This window comes from Mustela nigripes, chromosome X (assembly GCF_022355385.1).
Source record: "Mustela nigripes isolate SB6536 chromosome X, MUSNIG.SB6536, whole genome shotgun sequence".
NCBI classification, from domain to species: domain Eukaryota; kingdom Metazoa; phylum Chordata; class Mammalia; order Carnivora; family Mustelidae; genus Mustela; species Mustela nigripes.
This window is the reverse complement of record NC_081575.1, coordinates 113,291,371-113,301,678: the sequence shown is the minus strand read 5'-3', so window position 1 is coordinate 113,301,678 and position 10,308 is coordinate 113,291,371. Positions and strand designations below refer to the sequence as shown.

Sequence of the window (10,308 nt, the reverse complement as noted above, 5' to 3'; positions counted from 1 at the left end):
CCATACTTTTACCAAAAAAACATCTAAACTCTATAAAAAAAAAAAAAAAAAGAAAAAAAAAAAAAAAGGAAAAGCTCAGTAAACAAGGGTAAGGTTATTACCTTACTGTCTTCCTGTCTTCTCGAAGACCCTAAGCCGGCCAAGGTAAGAGACCTACCTTACTCACCTGGTAAGGCTGTCCAAAATCCTATAAGCAAGGTTGCGGGTCCATTTTTCCTTTCCAAGTCAACCTTAGTTCCTTAAAGTTGGCTGGTCATACTTGGTTTTATGCGTATTATTTTCAAATATGACATTACAGTCAAAGCCTTGGTAATACAACCATGCTTCCAGTTGTGTCCTAATACAACAAGAACAGGTGCTTATGCAAAAACAAAACAACTGTTTCCATGAAAGAATACTAAGTTTCTGAATTTTGGAGGAAGTTTCAGTTCTGCTCATAAATGTATAGTTTACGAAATTGCGGTCAATCATAGATAGCTTAGGAGAAAAGAAAAAACATAGATAGCTTAAATCTGGAAAAAAACCAAACATTAAAGAACCATCAGTAAAAAAAAAAAAAGTACAGTCATCAGTTCATTCAACTGCATGTTATTCATTCCTGGTCTGTTTGAATCCTCCTTTTTTATTAGTTCTGGAAGTTCTTGCCCAGTTCAGTTTTATGATCTGAAAGTTATTAGAAACCTGTTCTCTGGAGTACTTGTCAGAGTCCTTTCCATGAATCTCTGAACATGAAGCACATTTGCAAAAGGATCGGAGTCAAACCATAGCTTCTCTTAAGTGACAAAAAGGCTTAAAAATGGCCATTGTTACAGCTCTGATGAGAGTTCATTGTAATGCTTCTGACAAGGAAATTTATTTCTGTGACATACAGCAGTGTAGATACTAAATGGAGTTACAAACCATAACATTATTCCAGGATATATCCGATTTCTAGGAATTTTATACAATTTCTGGAACACTTACAATAATAATATATCTATACAAATATAATCTGAAGAAGGTATGTAGTATCACTTATCTGACAGTGCTACCCATGTAATTTAACACAGCAAATAAGTCTAATGAGTTTTATATCTCTTTTTATAAGAAGAGAGAACAAATCTTTGTACATGTTCCAGTGGCCCTTGGAAAAATTTCAGAGATAGATCAAGGTCAAAAAAGTCTTCATTTAGAATTTGAGCTGGGGGTTGTCAAAAACATCAGAAGGTTTTAGACAACTGACTAAATGGGATCATCATCATGAAATAATACTTAATTGTCCATTTAACCATAGTGACGATAAAATATCAAAGGCAAATACAGAAAGTTGCAGAGTTGTGAGTAAAACATGGGGAAATCGTCTTCTAAAGATTCAAAGAGCTGAGCTATTGATGAAGATAACGTTGAGCACAGGAAATTATTCTCATAAAACACCCCATCTTTGCTTTCTAGGCAGATTACTTAAAAGCTACCAAGAAAAGCCTTTTGCAATCTCTTATCAGTAGCTGACTGATAGTCGAAGAAAAGGTTGTCCTTTTAGCAGATGAAATTAATTTTTAGTTTTACATAAGTACACTACTGATACGGAAGCTTATTTGTATAACCTTTATAACAAATTCATTCCGTTTTAGCCAGCTCAACTACACAAAGTAAAATTTTCTTTCTTTCCAACTGCCTATATGCATTTAGTTTGTCCTTTATTATCTTCCCTATTCTGAAATAACCAGCTTTGATGTAGGAGAAAATTACTTTCATTCCACTTAACGAAAATACATGTCCGTATTTCATACCTTTCCTCGGCCAAAAACACATTCTATTTTCGCTGCACATGGAGTTAGTTGTTTCTATTATTTCTAGTAATTACATACATGAATTAGAATTCTTAACCCTTAGAACCCATCGTTTCTAGTGACAACTAAGTGGTAAGCAATTGTGATCTGTTAACACCAGCATTCTGTAGATTGGTAAATCTATGAATATGTAATTTCTAGAAGCACATCCTTCCCCACAGTACAGTTTTTCAGTGTGGCACAAGATATGTTTACTAACTGACTCAGTATTTGTAGTTCCTCTGTAGTAAGAAGCCAAAAGTAGATAAACCAATGTTCAGTAATTAATGTTTCAGTATTTCATCTTACTTGGAAACAATCTAGTCAGTCCGTGAATTTCCCGTTTAACTTAGCAAAACTAAAGTTTCGAGTTACCAAGCCGATTGGAGAACCTGTTTTTAAGTAGACTTCACCTAAAAACGTTTACCAGCTTATGTCTAAATCACTTGCTTCCAACAATTATGCTTGAATACTCATGCCAGCTTCGTGAAACATCGGTCAGCCAGCATCCCAGGCTGTTTTTCATGCTGGCAAATTACGTAACCGACATAACATGAACCTTTTAGAGCAGGTAAACGCCAGAAGAAAAAAAGTTGCCTGTCTACATTACATCTAATACTGATAATTTTGAAGACATGCCTATTTTAATTAAACCAAGAAACTTAGCTTTTATTTTACCTAGGATTAATCTATATCACATGAACTTGAAAGACACTTAGGTTAGTTTCTATATTTCTAAGAGGTTTAGGAATACTTAGTTTGATAAATGCTTATTTTCCTTTAAGCCAGTCAAAGAGCACTTTTACAAATTCGTTTTTGCAATACCATCCCGCGTTGGAAAAATATTACACGGCTATAACATACATATGTAGACACACACAAACATGCAGACAGAGACCTTTTAGCTATAGCTCTAAAATTTTAGCCATTAATCAGGCACTAGTTTATATAAAAGAACATTTAGGTTTAGATTGTGTTTCTCTGGCAGTTGGAATCCGTTTACTCGCTCAGGTGACTAAAAGCTTGTTTTTTCATTTGCCAAAATACCAAATTAACTCCCTTTTCTCCTTCCAGTGAAAATCCCTTCCCTAACATCTGTATTTAAGAGAGGTAGCAGTCAGGTCCTAGAGAAGATAGGGTAGAAAATCTGTCCCTCAAAGGCACAGAGTAAGTGTCCAGGATTTTTTTTTTTCCTAGGAATTCCGGGGATATCTATTTGCCTATCATCAGATGTCTAAAGTAATTTGTTTGTGTTCCTTCTTTTTTCTTAAGCACAGGACAGTTCTGTTTCCAACATCCTGAGCTTTTACAGTACCTACAGGTATTTTGAGAGGACTGGGGGAGGTTTCAGCTTTGGTAAGGTTAGATGGACTTTGAATGGCTTCAGTGTTGCATTTAAAAAGTTTTTTTTCCCCCCCTTAAAGGCCTTTGTGGAATACTTGATATAAACTTTTTAAAAGTATTCCACAAAGGCCTTTAAGAGGGGAGGGAACCTGTACTATTGCTTCTAACAGCTCCCAAACATGGGCCTTCAGCCAGTCTATTTCCTGAACATTTGTAGGAGGGCCTAGGAGAAATTCTGCTCATGTTGTCAGTGAGGACAGTCTTCCACAGGGGAGCTAATTGGCTTGTCTGACAACTACAGTATAATCATGGGTGGGAAGAGCAACCCTTCGCGGCCAGTCGCGGTCCCTGTGAGTGGTGAGTGAGTGGCTACTCATCCGTGTACCTCTTCTCTATGTTTGGTACCGATCTTCTGAACATGGAGGTGAAAAGAACTTCATAATGTCCTCTAAGGGAGGCCCTCAGGCTAGGGGCCAGACTCCTTCATATTCTCCTTTCAACTTGGTATTTCCAGAGATAGCACTAAGACCGTTGTTGAGGGTGAGGGCTCTCTCAGAGTGTTTTGAGAAGCTCTTCCAACTCAAAAGATCCATCATGTGGCATTGACAAGTAGGCTCTTCTATTAATCTCTCTCGTGACTCAAGCCAATAGGCCATTCTGTGGTTTAACCACAGACACAAGAGGCATCCCCAGAGATGGTGCCAAAGCTGCCAAAGATGCCAACGTCACAGGACCCCCGGAGTTAGCATAAGAAAGCAAAGACTTCCCTTGCCCCAAGTAGTAAGAATGGTCCAGCGAAGATGCTAATCTCCAGTTTTCCACAAGAATGTGAGAGGCCTGAGACCCTCTTATCTGCATCATCAGGGAAGGACTTACTGGATTGGACTTTTCCAGACCTAGTGACCACAAAAGCTGAGAGGACAAAGGCCCCTCACGGACTGGGGCCCCTGAGGACAAACTGCCCTGAGAGCTGGCACAGCCGGACGGAGAGGATGCTGCCTGTCCCTTAGTGCCTCAGATCCCCGGCCTGTTCTGCTCGCTGCCACACACCTGTGTACATATGCACCCTCCAGCTGACAGAGACCAAAAAGAATATTCTCGCTGTTCCCAAAGCCAAGCTCTCAAGACCCAGAGCAAGACGAAAGGAAGACCTCATTTGACCTATTTTCTTCTGCTCATCTAAATTTGGAAAGGAAGGGACAAGGTCAAATTTTGACCCTTCTCTCTCCACCTGGCACCAGAGAGTAGATCCAGGAAAGCGGGCTTAGGTAAGAATTCTTACCTTCGCCGGCCTCTGCCAGTTTTCCAGGCTCCAATCTGTAGGCTCCCAGGCGAGTACGGTGTCCCAGCAGGTCCCAGCATAGGCTGCCAAAGTAGAGGAGAGGAAAAAGAGTGTTTCGTCTCCCGTGCTCGGTTCTTGGCTGAGGCCCCACCCCCTGTAATAAAAGATTAATAGAAAAGCAGAAGTTTAATACCAGGTGTACCTCCTGTATATATGGGAGAGACCTAGGAATACAGGAAAAATCCCCAAAGTGGCCCAAGACACCACCTTAAATACCATCTCGAGCTCAAGACAAGAGGTTGGGGGTAAGGGAGTGCGTTATGGGGGGCTGTCAGGAAGATCACGGTCAGCAAGGCTAAGGTGGTTGGGATGTTAATTGGTCCCTTCTCCATTAAGAGTTCTTAGAGATCTCGGTCATCCCCTCGTCCTGGCAGGGAGAGGAAGACACCTTACAGGGGGACATTTACTTCCCTTATTGAGGTCAAGGACCCTGACAAAAGGTTTTCAAAACGTTCTCCGGCCTGCTGTTTCTTAAACAATAAGCAGCCCCAGATAATCCTTAAGTCAGGGAAGCGTATTTGGGGGCGGCTAGCCAGGCTCCCCTTCTGAGGTAGGTCCACTAGACGTGTGTCTGGGGCAGAAGCAGGAGTACTTTCATCTCGGTTCCATCAACTTCTGTGTTTGACTTCTCTCACATTATAGTTTACTTTAATAAAAAAAAATTTCATTAAAAGTTTTAATAAGTTCTGTGTCCTTTGGATTTTCATAGGTTAAGATGCCATATTGTCGAGAGCAGTAAACCAACCACTCTGACATTGAAAGACGGTGCCCTTGCCATGTCCGATAAAACCAGTGAAGATCTTTATCTACAAGTAAGTGTTCTTTCTCCCTAACTAAAACAGAGTTGGTAATGCTAACCGGTGTTAGAAATCCACTTTTTCCCCACCGATATAAGGAAGATCTCTGGCATAGTGGTGAGTTCCTTTTGGAGATGCATTAACTTTTGAAAAGCTCTGGCCATTTTAATTTGGACAAGGTGTATGGTGCCTTGGGGGGCGCCAAAGAATCGGAGCTCACGAGAGGGGTACCATTTCAACTTGAAAAAGATGGAGGGGCTCTTTTTCTGCGTAGCTGGTTTCAGAGCTTCCAGAAAAGGACTTGCTTTGCTCCTTCTCCACTGGAAAAGCCGACCTTTCCCAAACAAGAGTAAGCAGGCACACAGCTGTTCACCAAACAAATGTAACCCCTCGTTGCGTTTCCAGCTCCCAGCTGCTTAGAACAGATGGACCCCATCCTGTAAATGTTTGGATTTCTAATATTCCTGTTTGTCATGCCCATGATTCATGTGCTGTTTTACTGATACCAATCTCTCATCCTTTTTTCCCTCCGTAGCTCAATCGTTTACTAGAAAGCAATAGGAAGCTTGAAGACCAAGTTCAGCATTGTATCTGGTTCCAGCAGCTGCTGCTTTCCTTAACAATGCTCTTGCTTGCTTTCGTCATCTCTTTCTTCTATTTGTTGTACAGTTAAAGAAGTGGCACTCAAGTAGGAAACATGGCTCTCTCGATCATTAGCTGGAAAAAGACCCAGAACTTCATGCTACTGAAAGTGTCGTACATCTGTGCTTCCTGAAAGGAAATGTGCAACACTTAGAGGGGGACAAATACGTATCTTCAAAATAAAGTCTGTTCGAATAAGGAAACACTGGAGACATTTGTTAGGAGAGACTACAGCTAGAGGCAGCCCAGTCAAGGCACAGCCGTGTGTAAATTAATACATTAGATATAATTTATTTTTTCCCTTTGATTTGAAGACTTCTAAAGTTTTGTTATATATATACATTAGCTGAACTCAAAAGTGTACGTAGCAAGCTTTGTCGCAGCCAATAAATGTCATCTGCTTTTTTTTAAATGACAAAATCATTATAGCTGAGCCGACTTACTAGCTTTTCTATACTATGTATATAGAACATGTATATTGAAAAAAACCATACTTATACAGAGTAATTTCTGTAAACATGACTTTGTAATTTTGAGAATTACTTCCAGATGCTAGTCAATATTCTTCGGGTATGTAAAACTATTTAATGCCAAACCACCTGTAGCCTTTGTTTCTTATCTGTCTTCCTTAACTTAAAGTCTGCCTTTTATTAATCTCGGACTTTTTAATGAACACTCACATTTAGGTAGAATTTGGGAAACTAAGTCGGGTTGGGTTTTCCTTGCATTCTGTCGGCGGCATGGAGAAGTAAAGTCCTTTCGGTCGCACTTCCCAGTCTTTTTTACTCGGTGTCACCTTGCTTACGGTGGCTGGACACTGACCCGTTTGCTTCAGTTGTTAGAAAGGCCTACTCCCAACCCTGAACCACCTACACCCTCTTTTCTAAGCAAGTTAAAATTTCTTTGAAAAGTTAGTTTTTGAGAGGCAAACCAAGTTCATTTACATTTCAGTTCCTTGGTAGAATCAGCCACAAGAAGGAAACTTGACAAAGACTAGAGGACCTAGAAGCGTTGAGGGGGAAGAAATTGAAACTCAACTGTCAAGTGTCCATTTCTGAGTGAAAAGTAGAATCATGGTCCACTTGGATCACCTCCAGAGTGGGGCTGATGGGCTTGCTGGATCCTCTCCCCTTGTCACGGTAATCCCAGGGGTAATCCCTGAGAGGATACAGCTCGCAGGACTGCAGAGGTGGAGGAAATTAGTTGGTTTTCTCATTCATGCAGCCAGTTTCAGTCCGTGTTGGTTCACTTGTAAAATCTACTTGCTATGAAAGAAAAAATGAGTCTGCCTGTTAAATAAATGTTGAGTTTTGATGGAGCCATGCTTGGAGAATGTTCTCTTCTAAAGTGTGGTGTGGGCAGCTTTCATCTGGAGAAGCGGAGGATTCCAAAGAGTCCCCTCAAAAATGGCCTAGAAATAAAACCTTAAAAGGACACTGGTCTGATGCTTTGTCTTAATTTGGGTTTTTCTGTTGCAGTTTGCCAACTCCAGACGTGAAAGTGACTTCAGTACACCCTAAGTACTGGCCATAGTATCTTTCTGTGTGTGTGCACAGTGGTGTCCCCTTCTGTGTCACTTCCCCGGCCTGCCTAGCTTCTAACCCCAAAGTATCTGTGTATGTTTTCTGTTCCTCAGCAAAGACATGAGGAACTCACTGGTCAGAATTGGAAGCGTGCTGTCCTAACAGTGTCCCTTTAATGTTTCCAGTGAAAATGACATTAACTCACTAAGTTGTTCTTCCCCGATGTCTGACAGGTTCAATTGAATAACCTATCTTGTTAATGTTTGTGTGTCAATTCAGTGTGATTATGCAAGATGACTAAAAATTAACCATAAAATCAAAGGCTTCTAAACTTTTGGTCTTGTCTTAACTAATCACATATTTACATTCGATTTTCTTCTGTCTCTTATTTCATCACACTTTGTACGATTATTACTAAGGACTCTGATGATAATTTTATTTTTTTATCTTGTCATTGGCTATTCATGAGCAAATTACCAAGGATCAACACCGAGATTTAGATTGTTTTCACTTGAGAATGGAAATTAATAGACTTTCCACAAAAACATTAATAAACTATCATTAGCTTGATCTGAAAGTAGCCTAAAAATGCAGTTGCGGTTAAACCTAGCCTCAAATTTCATAATAATACCATAACTGTTTTTATATCTTGCCACTAATTTTGACTGGATTTAATAGCACTTTATTGTACAATTGCAAAAAAAAATATATTCCTAGAATTGTTGCCAGTGTAATTTCTCTAATATTCTGGTGCTTTTCATATATTTTCAGTATTTTTATTACTATATTGGTATTTTCTTTGTATAATTGATCAAAAGAACATGTTTTCTATTTTAATATGTTTTAGAAAAATAATTACATTTATGAAATAAATATCATCAGGAAAAACCTCTGGTCTCTAATTGATAAAGCATCTTAAAATCAATGTTCAGGCACACTCTGACCTTTCAAATATCACATTAATTTCTTTTGGACCTGCTTTGCATTTTTATAAGGACAGTGCCGTGAGCTTCCAGAATTACAGTTGTGTTATCGGGTGAACCTGTCCTTCGGGTGTCCCATTTCTCCTCAACCCGGGTCAGGGTCAGGCTACTCTTCAGTAGAGCTCTCTGTAACACTGGACTCAATGTCAGGACCACAAGCTCTGTCATGGAACCTTCTCTAGGCTGCCCCACATGAGCCAGAACCACCCAACGTCCTCTCAGTCCTAGTACACCTTCCTGCCTGACAGGAACCAGCAGGAAGCAGGCTGTGGAGAGACAGCCCTACCTGGCTCCTGGGTCTCGTGGATGTGGTTAGGGGGGCCCTGAGGATTATTGGTGGGGTCCCCTCCCCCCTGGAAGATAACCCCCACGTGGCCACTACCACTCCATAAAAAAATAGAATGAATAGGACAGACCCATCTTCTAAACTGAAAAGGAAGTGAAAACACAAAATGATGAGAGAAATTCAGAACAGAACTACAACAAAGACAAAATGGTGACCTACAAGAAGGAGCACATCTACCTAGGACTGTGAGGACATGCCCTGCTTTCCTAAAAGATACAATTTTCTAGGAAACAAAAGCTCCCACGAGGAAAGTTCCAGCTAAGGAAGGGCTGGTTCCTTTACAACCATCGTCTGCTTTGTTCCCTAAGTTTTCACCAACAAGTCAAAGTCCTTGATGTCTGAACAAAATCAGCCCCCAGAAGCACTGGGCTCCCTTTCTCTCCCCACCCGGGGAAGACAGAATGGAAGGTGTCCCATCTGTTGCACTGGAGGCCAAGGTGGTTAGGAGCGAGGGCTCCGCAGTCAGGCTAGCTGGGTGCAGCTGCCCTCTGTGCCACCTGCTGCCTCACAGCAATGGGGATTGGCTTCCTTGGGCCTCAGTTTCCTTGTCTCTGAGGCTGATAAGCCTAGTGCCGCTCTGCAGGACGAGTGTGACAAGGAGGGAAAAGAATGCACTTAAAGCAGCCCTGGAAAGGCTGGCCTTGCTTTTGCTGCTCTTGCCCCTACCACCTTCCATCCCATCTTCCTAGAACCTTCCACACTTGGGTTGATCTTACTGAATATCCCACCTCATTCAAAGCCAATCATCAGTTCTCCCAACGTTTCCCGCCTCTGTACTCCTACCCTTGCCTTCTTGCTACCCCACTCTTAATTCTAGTGCCCAGGTCAAGGGGCACGCTTTAGAAGGGTAATGATGACTGGCGGCTTTGAATCCTCTGAAGGAGTATCCCTTCCAAAAAATACTTCAGATGTTTCCTTCCACCACATCACCCACACCCCTTCAAAACAACACACACATACACACACACACGGAACTGATCTTGCAATAGTCCATCCCTAAGTTTCCCTTGAATTTGTAACAATTCAATAAAAATATTACATACTCTTCCACATCTTTGTAATTTTGTCCTTCCACGAATAAAATTACCTCCCTGTATTGTCTAAAGATTCTCTTCCTGTCCGTACCCACTGGTGTCCCCTGCCATGCAAAAAAAAAAAAAAATATATGATGATCTACACATGTCAAAGTATTTGAGACAACAGGCAAGAATATTGAGGAACATCTCCTTGATCCAGAGGGGCAAAATAGGTGCACATTTCCAAGTCTTTCTAAAGGGAGAATTTGAGTGGTTCTTGAAACTCTAGCAGCTGGTCCACACTCCTTGTCCTCAGCAGTCTGGGAATACAAAATAAGGTCTTCTGTTTTACACAGAAGGAAACCCAGGGCCAGAGAAATAGTTCTCTGGCCCAAGGTCATATGGCTAGTTGCCTTCAAAGCCAAGAGCCTGAACTAGTCCCCCAGGTCTAATGCCTATCTGTTGTACAACCACCCAGAGCCTGTCCGAGTAATAGCTTAAAATGTT

General features: G+C 41.1%; 1 protein-coding gene across 2 annotated transcripts in view; it reads left to right on the top strand.

Annotated features, from left to right (window-relative positions):
* MOSPD2 (motile sperm domain containing 2) overlaps nt 1–8,338 on the top strand; it is a 62,688-nt gene extending 54,350 nt beyond the window's left edge. Inside the window, exons 14-15 of one of the 2 annotated variants that reach the window (XM_059385131.1) lie at nt 5,204–5,306; nt 7,412–8,338. In XM_059385131.1, coding sequence (XP_059241114.1) covers nt 5,204–5,306; nt 7,412–7,453 — 145 coding nt within the window. In that variant the 3' untranslated portion in view covers nt 7,454–8,338. Of the gene's footprint in view, nt 1–5,203; nt 5,307–5,826; nt 7,365–7,411 lie in introns of those variants that run through there. The other variant, XM_059385130.1, reaches the window with a different exon arrangement.
* The last annotated feature ends 1,970 nt before the right edge of the window (nt 8,339–10,308 follow it).